This window comes from Rhincodon typus, chromosome 1, assembly GCF_021869965.1.
Source record: "Rhincodon typus isolate 14 chromosome 1, sRhiTyp1.1, whole genome shotgun sequence".
NCBI lineage: Eukaryota > Metazoa > Chordata > Chondrichthyes > Orectolobiformes > Rhincodontidae > Rhincodon > Rhincodon typus.
In genome coordinates this window covers 79,005,543-79,024,793 of record NC_063332.1, presented here as the reverse complement: position 1 = coordinate 79,024,793, position 19,251 = coordinate 79,005,543, and the positions used below count along the sequence as shown (strand labels likewise).

Sequence of the window (19,251 nt, the reverse complement as noted above, 5' to 3'; positions counted from 1 at the left end):
ATGCTGCTTGGCCTGCTGTGTTCATCCAGCTCTACACCTTGTTATCTAAGAGTGTTCCCCCTGCTGAGGAATCCAACGCTAGAGGGCACAGTTTTAATATAATAGGTTTCCTATTTAAAATGCAGATACGGAGGAATTTCGTTCTTCAGGGGGTTGTTAATCTTTGAAATTCTTGGGCAGACAGCAATGGAATATATTCATTGAATATATTCAGTTGATGTATTAGGAAGAATTTTGATCTAAAAGGTGATGGGGGCAAGCAAGAAAATGGAGCTCAAGACACAATCAGATCACCCATTACTGAATGGTGGAGCAGCTATGAGGGGTCAAGTGAGTTACTGCTGCTCCTACCTTTTTATATTCTCATTGCTTTTATTGTTTCCAAAGACTATTTGACTGATATGAATCCCAGAAGATCTTGCATCCAAACAAATGGGAGAAGCAGCTTTAACAATACGTTTTGTAAATTATCTAAAACATTGCAGAGTGTCCAATAGAAAACATTAATACCGTTTAGTTTGTTTGAAACAACTTAAGATTCTAATTGTGGAGTTTCTGGACAGGAAGCCAGTGATGAGCAACAAAACTTTCAGGATCACGTATGTGGACAGAACATGTCATTAATTTTTATGCTGATTATTTCATTTGTGAATATGATTTATGACTACTTCTTACTCTATCCTTTTCCTCCTCCTTTTGTTTAGCTCAATTGTTTACGCACTCCTTCCAGGCCCAAAGCACTTTGTGAATATTCCTGCAACTACTGAGCATCTCCAGTATTTTCTGTTCTACACCAAAGGCAAAGCCTGCTATTTCTTGTAAAGATTTTTTTTTACTCTTTACTCTAGTTTTCCAGTTTCTATTTTTACTACTTTTGTTTGGAGCTACTATAGTAAACATTCCCATGGTTGCTTCATGTGCAAAGACAGAAGTAGCATAGTCAGCAATTTGAACATTTGATTAAGTATCTCATTATTTAGATTGTCATGATAGAATTTATTGAAATGATCGTAAATTTGATGGAATACAAGAGAACCCATGAGAGGAATCGTCTTTTACTTCAAAATTTAAAAATTGTCATTAACAGTTTAGACTGCTGCAGTATCTCTCTTATCTCTAACATAAAATATTGGAGCAAAAGTCAGCTACTCAGCCCACCAAGTTTGATATGATAATCCTCAACTCCAATTTACTTTTGTCCCCTCATAATTCTTGATTCCCTTACTAATTAAAAATCTCCCTAAATCTCAGCCTTGACTATAATTAACAGCTAAAAAACTATGGATTCATTGCCTTCTGAGAAAAGAAATTCTTCCTTATCTCTGTCTCAACTGGGCAGCTCCTTTTTGTGAGCTTCTAGGGTCCAGTCCTAGACTTTCCCTTAGGGGAAAAACACAAACTCAGCAACTAACGTGTCAAGTCCCCTAAGAATTTTCAGTAAGGTTGCCTGTCATTTTTCTAAACTCCAATCAGTACAAGCCCATTCCACTCAACTCCGCAAAAAATTTGCTCCATAAACAATAATCAACCTAATGAGCCTTCACTGAACTGCCTCCAAAACTAATATATCTTCAGATAAATGGAGCAAAATTATTCACAATTTTACAGTAATGGTCTGACTTCTGCCTTGTGTAGTTCTAACAAGACCTTCCCATTTTTATATTCAATTTCTTTTGAAATAAAGTCAACAGTCCATTTGTCTTCTCTATTACCTGCTGAACTTAGATGTTAAATTAATGTATAAGGACCCCCAAGTCCCTCTATGCTGAAGCTTTCTGCAGTTTATCCCCATTTAAATAGTATTTAGCACTTCTATTCTTCTTACCAAAGTGAATAACCTCCCATTTTCCCCTGCATTATATTACATCTGTCAAAGTTTTGCCTATTTACTTAGTCTGTCTACATTCCTGTATGGGCATAATGCCAACCTTGTCGTTTGACATGCCATTTATTCGTATGCAAGCGTGGCAAGAGTGCATTCACTCCTGTCAATCAAGTTGTTAACATGTATAGTTGAGGCCCAGCACTAATCCTTGTTGCACTCTACCATTTAGAGAGTGCCATTGTTAAAATGCCGTCTTTTTCCCAACCATCTTCTATTGGTTAGCCAATCCATTATCCATGCTAATATATTACCCCTGACACTGTGGCCTGTTATTAAATAGCCTTACATGCAGTACCTTATTGAATGCCTTTTGGAAATCCAAATATATTATATTTACTGATTATTCCTTATTTGTCCTTTTCTCATGGGAGTCAAATCATATTGAAATAGTTAAACAGCTGGAAGTTACTATTCAGATTGCTTCCCTGAGGTTTCCATTGCTGCCCTCGTGAAGTTACAGGTGGAAATTAGGATATTATCTGACAAATTTACCAAACCAAAGTTATTCTTGGGGAATTAGAGCTGCTTGTCTATCTAGAACAATGATTCATTGTTCACACTAAAATGTCATCTTTCTTTATTTGTACAGTTCTTTGAATCTATTGGGCACATAAAAATTTGTGTAAATCTCTTTCAATGATATAAGAAAGTGGATGCTGCCATTCACATTCTCTTGCCATCACGCACTAGCTTTTCATGTTAAGTGTTCAAGTATGGGTGCAGTATAACTTTGGCCTGGCTGACTATATTTGCACTCTGCAGAGTGTTCAAGTAGAAAAACCTAAAATGCGAGCAAATGTTAATAATACTCTTGATGCACAAATTGTGAATATATTTTATTTTCCAGACATGAGGGCTACATACCAAGCAATTATGTAACAGAGAAGAAATCCAACAATTTAGAAAAATATGAGTAAGTTAAACTTGTCTTCCAAATTATAATTACAATAATCTTTGTTTTAACCTGCAACTTATGAATTGGCAGTCTTGATAAACTGACAAAAATTATATACCTCATACTGCGAGGTTTACTGTATTATTCTGTCCAATTCTTATATTTTTAATTTATTTATCTAATGTAAGTATACTTGTTCAATCAAATGGCCACACAAAGTATCAACAGTTGATTCAATTTCAAGTCAATTTTTCCTCAAATACTGCGATCTACCATGATGTCCAAGTAGTCAGTTGAGGGTGTGAGTGAGAAGGCTCTCTGTCGATAAGCTTTATCTGAGGCAATGTTACATTATTGTTTGAGTAATTTAAGCTGCAAATAAAGTATAACAGTGATATGTGTATCCCCTGCATTATATTTCTATTACTTAGTATGTGTTTTTTCAGAGATTATGTGGACCTGTTGATTATGTGGAATATTTGATCAATTGGCACACTTCTGGTCCCTTAGGTTCTGGATAATAAATTTTACTATGTATGTTTTAATTGTTCCATTGTGTTGTTAGTTAATCAAAGAATATGATTTTGAATTCATGAGGCTTGCCTTCAAGTTCTACCCTAAAGAGTTGATTACATAATGTAGATTGGCATTTCTGCTTAATACTGAGGGTGTGCTGCCCTGTCAGGGAAGCAGTCTTTTCAATGCAATATTAAAACTGAAGCCTGTCTTGCCCTCAGCTGAATGCAAAACATCCCTTGGCACTTTTTGGAGTGGAGTAGGTCTATCTTTTCAATGTCCTGCATAACATTTATCACTTGACCATTGCTGTGAGTAGGACTTTGGTGTAAGAAAGTTGTCTGCTACAGTACAACAGTGGCTACATTTCAAAAGTACTTCACTGTCTTAAAGCATTTCAGAATAATCTTGAAGTCATAAAAAACATTATTTTGATGTCATTTTCTTTCTCATGCATCCCAGAAATTGTATCAACAGAGTGTGTTACGATCAGAATTGGCCAGTATGACTCATTTGTGCAGGCACAGATGCACTAGTGATAACCCACCAGCATAATGTTAAATTATTTTCAGTAACTGAATTTGGGAAACAGACCCTGTAAGCAGCTGGAAAACTACAGCTAACTCCTGAGAATACAACAAATAATGGACAGTGAACTGGGTACCAAACAGAAAACCAAGAATAGCATTCAAAGTTTTTTTACTCAGATTATTGGATTGTGTGGACTGATGTTCTTCAAGTAGCAGATTTGCAGTCTCAGATTGAAAATACAGTTAATGTAGAGGATGAATTGGACAGGATGTCTGAATATAATAATTAATAAACTTGTCCAATGGATATTTAAATGGAAAATGAATTTTATTAGCACCAAATGTGAGATGCTAAGTTTCTTTTCAACTTTGTTTCACGCAAGACTGAAGGATATTAATTTCAAATGAGATTGTTTTGCAAAGCTGCATTTCTGCACACGTGTGTTCATTGCCCCATCCAGGAATGGTTTTGCCAGAAATCCTCAAGGATCATTCTGAAAATCCTATAGAGGATCACTAAAGGCAACTGGGCAGTTTGACAAAGTGAGTGATAAGAATATAGATTCTGTGATGTTCGGCCTCACTTGGAGTGTTTCATCAAATTCTGGGTGTTATGCATTAGAGTTTGGGTATGTTATGTTGGGATAATGTTCCTTTTAAGAAATGAATCACATGAGGTACTGGTGAGTCATTAACCAAGTTTATAGGCTTGTTCAGACTGTTTTGAGTGTACAGCGTGCATTGCTATGGAACAAAGCCTCCTTGTTGGTTTGCATAAATGATGTTTCTTAGTTCTGCCTGGAACCCAGTTACTGTCCTGTGCAGAATACTAGGCACCATACTTTAGAAGGAATATGAAGGTATTGAAGAGCGTGCTGAAAAGATGTATGAAATGATTTATAAGATGAGAGACTTCAGTTAGGTTGGATAGATTAACAAAGTTGAGGCAAGAGATTTGAGAGGAGATTTGACAGAGCTGCTCAAAATCATGTGGGATCTATACATCGTGGACAGAGAGAAATTGTTCCCATTGGTAGAAAGGTTAAGAACCTGATGGCACTAATTTATCTTATTATGGATGGGGAGAGAGGCAAATAGAATTCTCCTCTTCATAACAGAGGTGTTTACTTATTTCTTTTCCCTTTTAAAATAGATTATGGTGTATTCCCACTAAACGTTCCATTAAGTCCATTTTTTTTTAATAACCATAAAATGCTATCGGGTGAAAAGTATGGTTTATTCATGTATTCAAACCTGGAAGATGATTGTAAGAGAGCTACTATCATACAATAAAATGAGCAGTCCATAAATACTAGCTATTACATTAGCAATTTCCAAAATAATGTTTAAACAAGTCAATATATTGTGCTACATAATAAATTTTAATATTTCTAAATTTGTGTTCAAAATTTACTTAGAGCCTCATTAAAATCACAGTAGATTATGTTGTTATTTGTTACCAGTTATTATAGAATAACATGAAACAGAAGCTTTTTACTGATCCGTTAACTAATGGAGTAGACTCAAATAGAAGCTAGATCTTTGCAGCATTAGTCAACTTTAAGGCAGTTATTGTAGTAGAATAATTAGAATTTTTTAACTTCCTTCACTTTCTATGGATTTCTCAAAGTACTCCGCAACCCAGATCAGCCAGTTCACGCACAGACCACACAATACCACAGAGTGCAAACCGTATATGTATTCTGTTTTTGATTTTGTTCATTCACAGCAATAATATTGAATACCTAGTTTGCTGGAAATTGTGTCTAACTTCTGCCTTCTTCTCCATTTTTATTTAGGTGGTATTGCAAAAATGTAAATAGAAGTAAAGCAGAACAGTTGTTGAGATCTGAGGTAATGGCGAAATATATTCTTCACATTAACCGGAAATTAATTTATGTTTAGTATTCAACTAAGCTGTCCAAGACTCATTCAGGTTCGGTACACTAAACCCACCCTGTCATGGGGTGAATCATAGCAGCTGGGCACACAGGAGATAGCCCATGCAAGTCTCACAGCAGTGGAAAAGCCTTCATGATTGCTTCTGAGGGCAGAGAGCTGACATAGGATTCCCAGCTACTAGTGATTAGATGTCAGTCAAGTTCAAGTTTTTAATGAACCAGTGACACTCATTATTCCCCAGCCCTCTGCAATTAAATGTTTGCTTAGAGATTGCAAGAGAGCTGCACAGATTTGCTATGCCTTGTGAAGGCTGCTTGGCAAACACTGTTGGATTGCTGGCAGCCTCCTGGGTGATGGGGCATTCATTGCCTGGCACTCTGTCTGATGGTGGCCACCTCCCATGACACCCCGATGCTGAGTCCTCCTCCTGCCCTCACTTAGCTTTGATGTCAATCTATTGTACATTGTCAACAGCTGCCACCACTTCAGTGGCAATGATGACCATGAGGATCTGCCGGTCTCTAACTGGCCACCTCTGCTGTTGGGGTCCTCAATCGAAGGAAAGCTAGAGAGCCAATAAATGTGGAGCTGGAAAAGTACAGCAGGTCAGGCAGCATCCAAGGAGCAGGAAAGTCAATGTTTCGGGCTGAAACCCTGCGTCAGGACAAAGGATTTTGGCCCGAAACGTTGACTTTCCTGCACCTTGGATGCTCTCTGACCTGCTGTGCTTTTCTAGCTCCACTTTTATTGACTCTAGCTTCCAGCTGCTGCAGTCCTTGCTGTCTCCAGAAGGCTAGAGAGTGTGCCCACTATCGTGTCTGGAAGGTACTTGATAATCGTGGGTTACACCATGAATCTGATGCGGGCTCACTGTCAGTTCTCTGACCGGTGAGCGAGACCCATTCAGGCCAATTAAAATCTTTCAAATTACCTTTCCAAAGCTTCTCTTTTTTGACTACTGGTTATCTATGGTGTCCTCAACAGTTTCCTCTTAATTACTTATATGATACCATTTAGTACTCTCATTCAAAACTGTTGATTTGATTTTCAACATGTGTACTAACACATTTAGTTCTGTTTTTCTGCTCCTCTATTTCTACACATCTGTTGCTACAGTTTATAATTTCCTAGCTCATATGTAATGAATCATAATTTCTTTTAATGTTAACAAAGCCATTCCTTTGCTTGTGCCCAAAATATCTTCCCTGAGTGCCATCTCTCATCTGATCAGTAGGTACTAATCCTCAGCATGCTGCTTGACCCAAAACTGAACTTCCTTCCTGCACATTCATTCGAATACAGAAAAATAAAACCACAATGAGAAAATAAGCAGGAGCAGGAGTAAGCCATTCAGCCTCTCAAACCTGCACTGCCATTCTATAAGATCATGGTTGATCTGTCTCAGGCCTCAATTTCTCTTTCATGCCAGCTCCTTATAGCTATTATCTCCTCAATATTTCATTAAACTATCTATCTTCTCTTGTATCTCTTTTGTGTTACGGTCGTACATTCTGCAACTCTGTTCTTAAACCCCTCCATCTTTTGCTGTACCATTATTTTAAGAGCAAAAAAAAGGGAGGATGAGTGAGGCCTTCCATGTACTTCATAATTCACACAGGTTTTCTATGATTGACTGGTGCAAAATATGAAATATCCAAACATTGATCTCAGTATGTTCAATGATATTGCACAATCAACTGGCTTCCCAGAAGCTGTGAACTAATGATTGACTAATTTAAATTAATGGAATCTTAACCAGAAATAGATGTTGTTAAACACGAATAATGTTTCAGACAGAACAAAAAGGAGTGGGAAGGAGCCAGTTATGTGCACATGTGTAAAATTATTAAAACAAAAAAAGGAAATGGTTAACTGAGATGCTAGAAAGAAAAATAGGAAAAGTCAAGCATTGCATCTACTTGCCTCAGTGAACACCACCTACCCCACTCGTAGCAGGGCTTGTGAATGCCGTATTGGATTGTTTAGTCTGCATGCCTCAAACAAGTCTCCAAAATAAATACTCTACTTGGAGCTTGTTAAGGGCAATCTAAAATTGAAACAAGAGAAGCTGATAAAAAGAACAGCAGGTTGAGAATAAGGGAAGAAAAGTTGATCTAATACCAAGAGTGCAGATCACTAATTGGTACTGAGCTGTAGTTGAGGTCTACTTGGGCTTGTATCAGGATTCATTGAAATAGTGCAAAAGGTGGAGAGGCTAGAATGGGAGTTATATGGAAGAGTGAGGTAGTAAGCAACAGAACAGAATTAAATATTGGCAAAGCAGCCATCTGATCTGGATATGGTTAAATCTAGCCCTCTCTCTGGGATCAACATTCACCCACGGTTGGGATTGTGATACCTCATTCTTGAGATTGGCACTGTTTTCCAAGACTGACTTCTCCGTCTCTCTTCTGCAAGTAGGAGCTAAAAATCAACAGATGAACGTTTTGATGTTTGGTCATGCATAATGACTAGGACATTTGGGAGCTGGCACAAATTCATCTGATCCCTGCAAAAGCTAGAAAAGAACTTGTTTCTACCCACAGTCTGAATGTGACATCAGTAGAATGAGTGAATCCAATGTCATATGAGCATTAACCTGTGCAAAACCATTAACTTATACCACAGGATTATTAGTTCTGCTCTGCCCTGCTGATCTAGAATAGTCTTCATTGGGTGTGGTGCATCATCGGATGTATTTTCCTTTCAATGAAATACAAAACATAGATCATGTCGAACACCAAGCATGTAGACTAAATACTAAGATTCCCATCACGTTATGTTAAAAGGTGTAAGTGTTAGGCTAGTATTCTTTGCACAGACAATACCGCTAAAAACTGATTATTTGATCATCAGACTCCTTCATTGTAAAATATTGATGTCCACAAAATAATATCTTTTATTAATTCATAGGAGTTATGGGTATCACAGGCTGGGCCGGCATTTATTGCCTATTTAGAGTTGCCCTTGGGAATGTGGTAGTGAGCTGCATCTTGACCTGTTGCAATCTATGTACTACAGGCAGATTTCACATTACCATTAGGGAGGGAATTTCAGAATTATAACCAAGCAAACATTAAAGGAACTAAAGGAACAATATATTTCCGTGTCAGGATATGGTGGGTGACTTGGAGAGGAACTTGCAGGTGATCGTGTTTCCATGTGTCTACTGTTCTTGTCCTACTGGATGGAAATGTTTGTGGGTTCGGAATGTGCTGTCTAAAGAGCCTTGGTGAATTCCTGCAGTGCATCTTATAAATAATACATACTGCTCTTACTGAGTGTTGGTGTTTATGGATGTGATGCCAATCAAGTGAGTTGCTTTGTCTTGGATGATGTCAAGCTTTTTTGAATGTTGTTGGAGTTGCATTCATCCAGACAAGTGGAGAGTACTCCATCACATTCCTGACATGTGTCTTGAAGATGGTGGATGGGATTTAGGGTGTCATGAGGTGAGTTATTCACTGCAGGATTCTTGGACTGTGACCTGTTCTTGTAGCCACTGTGTTTATGTAGCAAGTCCAGTTGAGTTTCTGATCAGTGGTAACTTCCAGGATGTTGCTGGTGGGGATTCAGAGATAGTAACACCATTGAATGTCAAGGGGTGATAATTAAGATTTTCTCTTGTTGGATATGGTGATTGCCTGGCATTTTGTGGCACAAATCTTACTTGCCACTTTTCAGTCTAAGCCCAGATTTTTGTCCGGGTCTTGCTGCATTTGAACATGGTTTGCTTAAGTATTTGAAGAGTTGCAAACGATGCTCAACATTGTGAACAGCCCATTTCAGACCTTATGATGGAAGGATGTTTGTTGATGAAGCAGTTGAAGATAATTGGACCTAGGATATCCTACAGAGATATCCTGTGATGACTGACTTCAATAACCACAACCATCTTCCTTTGTGCAGGTATGACTCCAACCACTGGAGAGTTTTCCTATCGACTCCAGGTTTGCTAGGGCTCCTCAATGTCACACTTGTGGCCTTATATCAAAAGCAGTTAATTTCACTTCTGGAGATCAGCTTTTTTGTCCATGTTTGAACCAAGGCTATATTGAGGTCAAGAGCTGAGTGGCACTGGCAGAAACCAAAATGGGTGCCACTGAGCAGGTTATTGCTAAGCAAATGCTGCTTGGTAGCACGATAGATTATACCTTCCCTCATTTTACTGATGATCAAGAGTCAGATGGTAATTGGCTGCGTTGAATTTTGTCCTGCTTTTAATATGCAGGACGTGCCTGGGCAGTCAGGTAGATATCAGTGTTGTCTCTGTGTTGTAACAGCTTGGCCAGGATGTGTCAAGTCCTGGAGCACGTATTCAGTAACATTGTTTGAATGTTGTCAGGGCCAATAGTGTTTGCAGTATCCAGTGCTTCTAACTGTCTCTTGATATCATCTACATTGGCTGTAGACTAACATCTCTGGAGATGGATCATCCACTCAGCTGTCTGGGTGAAGATTATCACAAATACCTCAGCCAATCCTTTTGCACTGATGTGCTGGGCTCCCCCATTGTTGAGAATAGGATATTTGTCGAGCCTGCTCCTCCAGTGAGTAGTTTAATTGTCCACCACCATTCATCACTGGATATGGCAGGACTGTGGAGCATTGGTCATGGGATTGCTTAGCTCTGTTTATCAATTGCTGGTTATGCTGATTGGCATACAAGTGGTCCTGTTTTGTGGCTTCACCGGGTTGACACATTGTTTTTAGGTATTTGCGGTGCTGCTGCTGGCTTGCCCTCTTGTACTCTTTATCGAACCAATGTTGACCCCCTGGCTTGATGGTAATGATAGAGTGGAGGATATGCCAGACCATGAGGTTGCAGATCGCATTGGGAGTACAATTCTGCTGCTGTTGATGGCTCAGCAGCTCATGGATGCCCAGTCTTGAGTAGCTAATTTTGTTCAAAGTCTGTCCAATTTAGTACAGTGACAGTGCCACAGAACATGACGTAAGATGTTCTCATTGTGAAGGTGCAACTTTGCCTCCTCAAGAACTGTGGTGTGGTCACTCTTACTGATACTGTCATGGAAAAATGCATCTGTGGCAGGCAGATTGGTGAGGATAAAGTTGTGTGTTTTACCCTCTGTTGGTTCTCTCACTATCTGCCATAGCCCTAGTCTAGCAGTAATGTCCTTTAGGGCTTGACCAGCTCAATCAGTAATGGTGCTGCCGAACCACTTTGGTGCTGAGCATTGAAATCCCCCATCTAGAATGTATTCTGCACCTTTGCCACCCTGTGCTTCCTCCAAGTGTTTTTCAACATGAAGGTGTATTGATTTATCAACAGTTTCTTTTTGGTTGGAAATGGGGGTGGTATAGGGTGGGCAATATATGGTAAATGGAGGCAATTTCCTTGACCATGTTTGAATTGATGCCACAATTCTTCATGGTGTCCAGAGTCAATATTGAGGACTCGAAAGGCAACTCCCACCTGACTGTACACCACTGTGCCACTACCTCTGCTGGATCTGTCCTGCTGCAGTGACAAAACATATCCAGGGATGGTGATGGTGGTGACTGGAATATTGTCGAGTAAGGTATGATTTTGAAAGTATCACTATTGTAGCCTGTTGCTTGACTAGTCTAAGACAGTTCTCCCAATATTGTCTCAAGCCCCAAGATGTCACTGAAGTGTTGACAGGAACAGTTTTGCCATTGACGTTTCTGGTGCCTAGGTCGATGTGGTCAATCTGGTTTTATTTTCTGACAATTGACTATTTTAATCATCATCAGACTCTTAATTCCAGTTTTTAAAAAATTGAATTCAAATTCCACCATCTGCCAAGGTGGAATTTGAACCCAGGTCTCCAGAGCATTACTTGGGTATATAAATTAATAATATAGTGATTAATACCACTGGACTATCCACTCCCACAACTCTCTAATAGCTCATCTGTTGAATCAAATGAATGAATTGGAGCATCGGGCCCATACCCGACTTTTGCCAGCACTGGATCTAACACAGGCGCAAGGGAAAGGGTGTCACACCTCACAGTGTAATGAAAGTGAAGTTGGTGCAGGTTGATCAAGGTGGGATCCCACTGACCCATGCAGTGGTTGTCTCACTGACTCATCTCACCTACTCTGTCTGTAAAGTGGATCATGAACGTTTGTGATAGGACCTGAACGATTGTGAACTGTACCTTAGCAGAGCAAAGCAAGAAGAAACAAAAGTGGTGATCCTGATCTGAAAATCAATTGTCCATCTTGGCATAGGGGTGAAACACAAAATATCTGCAATACCTGATTTCATTATCATCACATATCAAAATAATACACTATCTTATAAATCTGACAAATTAATAAAACTGTGCAAATTTCTATTTGTTATTAAATCTGTATTGGCAGTTATAGCAAATGGAAAGCATTTAGCCTGTCATCAGTTATAGTAGAAATAGGAACCCAGTATTAACATGCTAACAGAGCAACTGAGAAATCTCAGCATGAATAGATAGGATGAACATAGTGTTATGAAAGAGTAATTATGTTTAACAAATCTATTTTTGTGAAGGTATGAGTGGGAGGTAGATAAAGGAGAACTGAAAGATTACAGTGTAATTGGATTTTCAGCAACTGTTTAATAAACACAAATGGCATTTACACAAGTTCATGATTCACAGGATTGGGGGTAATATGAAAGCATGAATAAGGATTAGATAATTGACAGAAAAACAGTAGGAATAAACAGATCAAATTTGAGCTGGCAGGTTTGACTAGAAAGATGCTGCAAGGATCATTATTTTAGCCTCAGCTATTCACACTGTATGTCAATGACTTGAATGAGGAGACTGTAATATATCCAGATTTGCTGATGATACAATAATAGGTGATAAAGTAAGCTGTGAGGATGGAAAGAGATATCGGCAGGTTATGTGATTAAGAAAATTGGTGATAGATGTTGTATAATGTGGGGTAATCTGAAATTATCCACTTGGGTAGGAAGAAAGGAAAAGCTGAATATGTTCTGGAAGATGTGCAATTAGTAGTTATTGATCTTCACAGGAATATGGGGATTCTTGTATGCCCATTACAAAGTTAACATGTTGTGAAGGCAAGTGGTATGCGGGCCATTATTTCAAAGGTTGGAGTATAGAGTGTAGAAGTCTTGTTGCAATCGTAAAGGGCTTTGCTGAGACCGTACCATGCCTTGGTAGATTAAGGTACTGTGTACAGTTCTGACCTTCTGACCTATGGAATGATATATTTGTCTCCAGGGGTTTACAATGAATTTTCACAAGGTTAATTTTTGTGATGAGAGGGCTGGTCTAGAAGGAGAAATTCAGTAGAATGCATTTATATTCTCTGAACTTCAGAAGAAAGATGATCATATTGAAATGCCAAGCCTTGAAGAGTTATCTACAGGATAAATGCTGAGAGGGTGTTTTCATGGCTAGGGTTTCTAGAAGTAAGAGTTGTGATCCCAGGAAAAATTGTCGGCCATTTAGGACTGGTGAAAAATTTCTGCACATATGTTGTGAATCCTTAGGATTGCACACCACAGATTTGCAGTTGAAAGTGTTTTCAAGACTGCCATTGATAGTTTGTCAGGTGCAAAGGGTTGTAGGAATAGTGCAGGAAAGTGGAATTGATGTAGATGTTCAACCATAATTTTATTAAGTAGTGAAATAGTTTCAGTGGACTTGGGGGAGGTAATGACGTAGTGGTAATGTCATTTGTCTAGTGATCTACTAACCCAGATGACTGTGTAGAGATTGCACATTCTTGGGGTGGGTCTGGTTGGTATGTTTTTCAGAGGGTTGATGTACACTCGGGCTGAACGACCTCTACCTGCGTTGTAGGGATTCAATGATTCTATGGTTCTATGATTCTGGAGACAGATGTTTGAATCCCACTATGGCAGATGATGAAATTTGAATTCAGTAAAAGAAATTTGCAATTAAAAGCTAATTTAATAGCAGCCCTGTTACCATTGTTGATGATCATTAAAAATCTATCTGCTTCACTAATGTCCTTTAGGGGAGGCAATCTTCCATCCTTACCTGGTCTGGCAGAAGTGAAGTACTTTTGGTTTTACCAAGATTATGGTCTCAATTCTATCCCTCTCGAAATAAAGCCTTAGGTTTGGTTTACTTTCTCTTTGGCGTTCCAACCTGGGGCAAGTTTTTTTTTGGTAAACCAACCACTAACTATGATTTTAAAAATTATTTTGGTTGAATATTATTTTGCAAATGTCATAGTTTTAATTTACTTTGCAGGATAAAGAGGGAGGTTTTATCGTGAGAGATTCCAGCCAACCTGGGATGTATACAGTATCACTTTACACCAAATTTGGAGGGTGAGCTAATACAATTATCGTGTATTTCATGGTTTTTGGTTATCCTATTTAATATTTTAAATAGAAAACCATTTTCTCCCCTTCTTATTGGATTTTGTTGACTTAGTGACTAGAAGGTGTGTGTTAGTGAAATTAAGTCACATTGGTTTGATTCCACCTGTTTGTGATGGTCTTAGATTATGTGATTAAATTTGTTTAATGCTTAGTATAATTAGCTGTTAAAACATGAAAGGTTAGCCCAAATCTACTGTATAACTTGCTTTATTTCACAAGAGAATGTTTTCTTTTATTTGTCTCATTGTTATTTTTGAATTATGGAGGTGATCTTTAAAGGGTTTGAGTTAGCAGAAGTTTGTGATTGTGGGTGAGGACAGCATGATGTAATTTCATTCATTGACCTCTTGACAGATGGTGTGTTTACTATTAAGTTGAGTTAATTTATACAGTAAACAAAAACTTTGCTACCTTTCATATCTATGTAAACTTATGACTTATGACTTGAATTTATTTAGCATCTTCAATGCAAAATCTTGCAAGGTTCATAGGAATATAATCAGCCAAAAGATTTCCTTAGACAATGAAAAAGGCATAAAGATGGTGAACAAACCGTGGGTCAAAACCTTTGCTCTTCTGTGTTGGATTGAAGGATTTAATCCAGACAATATCAGTAGCCCCAGTATGCAAAATGGGGTGATCAAATCTGAATGAGATCATCACAGAAAATAAGTAAATTCATCCCAGTGTCAATCCACCACCTGTGAGCGTAACTTTGTTTTAAATTACTAAAGATAGCTTTTAAAAAAAACAAGTGCTAGTAAAATTGCATACAATAGTCAGTTTCTTTGTGAATTTAAAGTCAAATACTTTAGAATTTGTTAAAACATAGCTTATTAGTATACTTTTGCCCAAAAAAAAACTTAAATTTTGCAACCCCACTTGAAAGCCTGCAAAAACATACAACTAATGGAAATTCTCAAAAGTGATCAGTTAATCTTTTTTTAAAAATATGTTTCATTAGTATGAAAGTAATTGCTGCTTTAAATTTAGTGGCAGTTCTGCTAATTGAAGTTGAATTGTGCACAACTATGAGACCAACCAAAGTCCCTGACGCTTGCTCAGATATGATTATGACATTGTTTACGCAGGTGATGTACTCTCCCAATTGCTGAATCACTGGGGGCTCTTAGTTCACATCAAAAGGAACAGAGTTTGAAGTAGACGTAGATGAGTAGCTGTTGAGAACAGCTGCATTACATCATACACAATATGTCATCGTACTTCATTGAATAGAAAAGGAGGGTGAAATGGTCAAGAATTCTATAATATGCACTTTTTAGCCTCGCCATCTACCTGACATGATTGATCCCCCAGTCTCCATGACCACCACTTCGAGTGGAGTGAGGATGTTGATGATGGCTTTCCCTTCTTCTGTCTCTATCTCCTTTCTGATTACATGCTAGCTTTTTCTGCAAGAAAGAAGGGAAATGTTAATGGCAGCAGAGTGACAGGCTTTGAGTTTACGCATGTCATGGGACAATGATCCTGGAGTGTGGAGATTGACGGAGTGAGAAAATCAGGAAAGTAACAGAAGAGTAACAATTGCAGAGACAAAAACAAAGTACTGGCAAAGCTCAGGTCTGACAGTGTCAATGTAGAGACGGAGTTAACTTTGGAAGAGACATTGAACCAGAAATATTAACTCTATTGCTGTCTCTCCACAGCTGCTATTGGAGCTGCTGAGTTTTTTCCAGCACTTTCTGGTTTTTGTCTCAGATTTACAGCGTCTTTAGTATTTTTGTTTTATTATTACAAGTTTGGAGTGAGAGTTTAGGAGGAGAAAAAGGTGGAGTGCAATACGCTGCAATTACAGGAGGAAATCTGGTAGGAAAGGATTGTTACAGGCATGTAGGGTTAAATAAAGAATAAACCAGAATTTGTGTTAGGAGTCTTTCTTCAGTAACCCCTTTCATGTCATTAAGCCTCTTGTGATATTGAGCAATGTAATCTTTACAATGTATTTGTTTTGTGCAACCAGTTTTTTTTTTGCTATCCATGGCCCCTTTAAATTTTACTGCACAGTCACATGCACTGTCCATCGCAACAAGGTCTTACTCAGTTTAATAGGAACATTGTCTTTTGGGTGATCTCCCGATGCTGACTTGCTCAGCAAATCTTTGTCATCTTCAGATGAATGGCTTGTTTCAAGATGCTGCTGCCTTCCTGTGGGAAGACAAAGTCAGCTTTCCTGTCTTACACCTCCGACAACACCTCAAATGCAGCTGTTAAAACTATTTAGTTGTCTCCTATCTGCCCATTCTGAAAACTGAATACAAGTTGCTTGCAGCCAGAGTGCAGAGTTCACTTTTAAAGGTTCATGCTGAATTTCAAAGGCATCTCCAGAATCCAGGTCCACTTATCAACATTAGTTGAGCCCTGGTAACACTGTATCCTACCTGTTTATAATATTTATGATATGATATGGTATTATATTTTGTCACCTTGAATTGGCACAAAAATGAGTCCAAAAAATGTTCTAGCTGTCAGTCTTCTGCCGTATTTGTTTCTATATAAATAATTTATGACAAATGATATCACCCTGTAGTATGTACCATGGGCAGCACAGTGGCTCAATGGTTAGCACTGCTGCCTCACAGTGGCGGGGACCTGGGTTCGATTCCACCCACTGTGTGTGAGGAGTTTGCACGTTCTCCCCCTGTCTGCGTTGGTTTCCTCCAGGTGCTCCAATTTTCTCCCACAGTCTAAAGATGTGCAGGTTAGGTGGATTGGACATGCTAAATTGCCCACAGTGATCAGGGATGTGAGGTTTAGGTGGAATAGCCACGGGAATTACAGGGAATAGGGTACGTGGGTGTGTCTGGGTGAGATGCTCTTAGGAGGGTCTGTGTGCTGAATGGCTTGCTTCCACACTGTAGAGAATTTGTGTAATAAGTTTTTGAGGGTTAGATAAATGATGAGGTTGGGTTTTTTAAAAAAACAATTGTAGTAAGACATCTTGATTTCAGAATCCCCTTCCCCTCCCTCATTTCTGAAGAAGGGTCCAGCCCTGAAACGTCGGCTTTCCTGCTCCTCTGATGCTGCTTGGCCTGCGTGTTCATCCAGCTCTACACCTTGTTATCTCAGATTCTCCAGCATCAGCAGTTCCTACTGCCTCTTTCTCCGAAGTGTAATGTGTTTGCTGTCAACTTTCCGAACCAGTAGATGGCAGTACAACATCTTTTTCTAACAACCACTCAGCATTCAAATCAACCTGTTCAGAGATGTTATTATGCAAGTCTGGAGCAGATAGTGCTTGAACCGAGGTCTCCTGACACTACTACTGCGCAACATTCAGCATTCATTGGCAAATAAAAAGCTAGTTTAATAACTGGTTAATAACTAGTTTAATCTGGAAATTTAGAAGATAAATACTTATTTTCAAGGCGCGTAATGAAATGCTTTAGATTTATACAAGGAACCGTTTAAGGTATTAGAGAGCAGGTCAATCAACATTTCAAAGGATGTTTGTTTAAGCTTTTAAGTTAATCCTTCATTAGGTTAGGGAACATTTTGTTGAATATTCCACATTTGATCAGGATTTTTTTCTACTCTGAATGAACCTCTACTAAAGGATTTAAATCATCATAGGTAAATGAAGATTGGTGAGCTGAGGTACCAACTGCCACTTAGGACTGTTATACTGGCAATAAAAAGAGACCTGATACAATGAGGGGCAGATTGGAATTTAATATTCCAATTATAATGTGGTTCAAGAAAATTAGAAAATGTGGAGAGAAGATAATATTAATCAAAGAACCTATTATAGCCCTGGAAAGGGACGAGATAGTTGAAGATCCAAAGACCAAATCTATTTGATTAGAAATAATGATGATGGGGATTAGTATATTAGTACAAATGACATTTACAAAAGGTAATGGATTAAATTTGCAGGTACATTTGCAGAAAGTTGCAGGAGCTCCAGTGTATTGATAATAGGGGACTTCAATTATCTTATTTTAGACTAGGATAGTAAAATCATAAAAGCAAAGGAGGAGGTTAGGACTGTGTGTATTCTGCCTAAAAGGTTTACAGTGGTGAACTGCTGACAGTAGCCTTCCCAATTTCTTAATTAAGTTATCCTGTGCATTGTTTGTATGTCTCCTATTTCTTAATTGAGTCACCGTGTTTGTGCATACTTTGGGAGCCTAGCTGCTGCTTCTGGCTGGCATTGTAAAATTAATCCACATTTTGCATCTTCAGGAGGGAATTCCTGCTAAGTGCAAGAGACCTTTCTAGATCAAAGTGGGGTGAGATTAGGTTATGAGACATCATAAAAAGGAATTCACATCTTTTTTACTCAAACTCAATTTGACAATTCAGAGGCAGTAGAGGCGTTGGAAGAGGTGGTATTGTATAGAGGTTTATATCACCAGCATATATGTAAAAAACTTATGCATTTTTTGAATGTTTTCACAGAAAGAACATGCAAATCAGAAATAGAAGAGAGTGCAGGATTGATCCTCGGGAGATGCCAGTGATAATGATGCAGAAAGAGAACCCATTGCAGGAAGAGACAACAAGGTGCAGGGCTGGATGAACACAGCAGGCCAAGCAGCATCATAGGAGCAGAGAGGCTGACGTTTCGGGCCTAGACCCTTCATCAGAAAAGGGGGAGGGGAAGGGGGTTCTGAAATAAATAGGGAGAGAGTGGGAGGCGGATAGAAGATGGATAGAGGAGAGGATAGGTGGAGAGGAAACAAACAGGTCGAAGAGGCGGGGATGGAGCCAGTAAAGGTGAGTGTAGGTGGGGAGTTAGGAAGGGGATAGGTCAGTCCAGGGAGGACGGACAGGTCAAGGGGGCGGGGTGAGGTTGGTCAGTAGGAGATGGAGGTGCGGCTTGAGGTGGGAGGAGGGGATAGGTGGGAGGAAGAACAAGTTAGGGAGGCAGGGACGAGCTGGACTGGTTTTGGGATGCGGTAGGGGGAGGGGAGAGAACCAAAAAAGAATCCCCCTTGTCCTCACGTGCCACCCCACCAACCTCCGGATCCAACGCATCATCCTCCGACACTTCCGCCATCTGCAATCCGACCCCACCACCAAAGACATCTTTCCCTCCCCACCCTTATCTGCTTTCCGGGGGGACCACTCTCTCCGTGACTCCCTTGTCCGCTCCACATTCCCCTCCAGCTCCACCACACCCGGCACTTTTCCCTGCAACCGCAGG

At 39.1% G+C, this 19,251-nt stretch overlaps 1 protein-coding gene across 1 annotated transcript in view; it reads left to right on the top strand.

Annotated features, from left to right (window-relative positions):
- The window catches only part of LOC109921826 (tyrosine-protein kinase Tec-like), an 86,523-nt gene that overhangs the window by 42,067 nt on the left and 25,205 nt on the right, over positions 1-19,251 (top strand). Inside the window, exons 4-7 of the mRNA XM_048599947.1 lie at positions 538-599; positions 2,733-2,798; positions 5,626-5,680; positions 13,951-14,030. Coding sequence (XP_048455904.1) covers positions 538-599; positions 2,733-2,798; positions 5,626-5,680; positions 13,951-14,030 — 263 coding nt within the window. The remainder of the gene's footprint in view (positions 1-537; positions 600-2,732; positions 2,799-5,625; positions 5,681-13,950; positions 14,031-19,251) is intronic.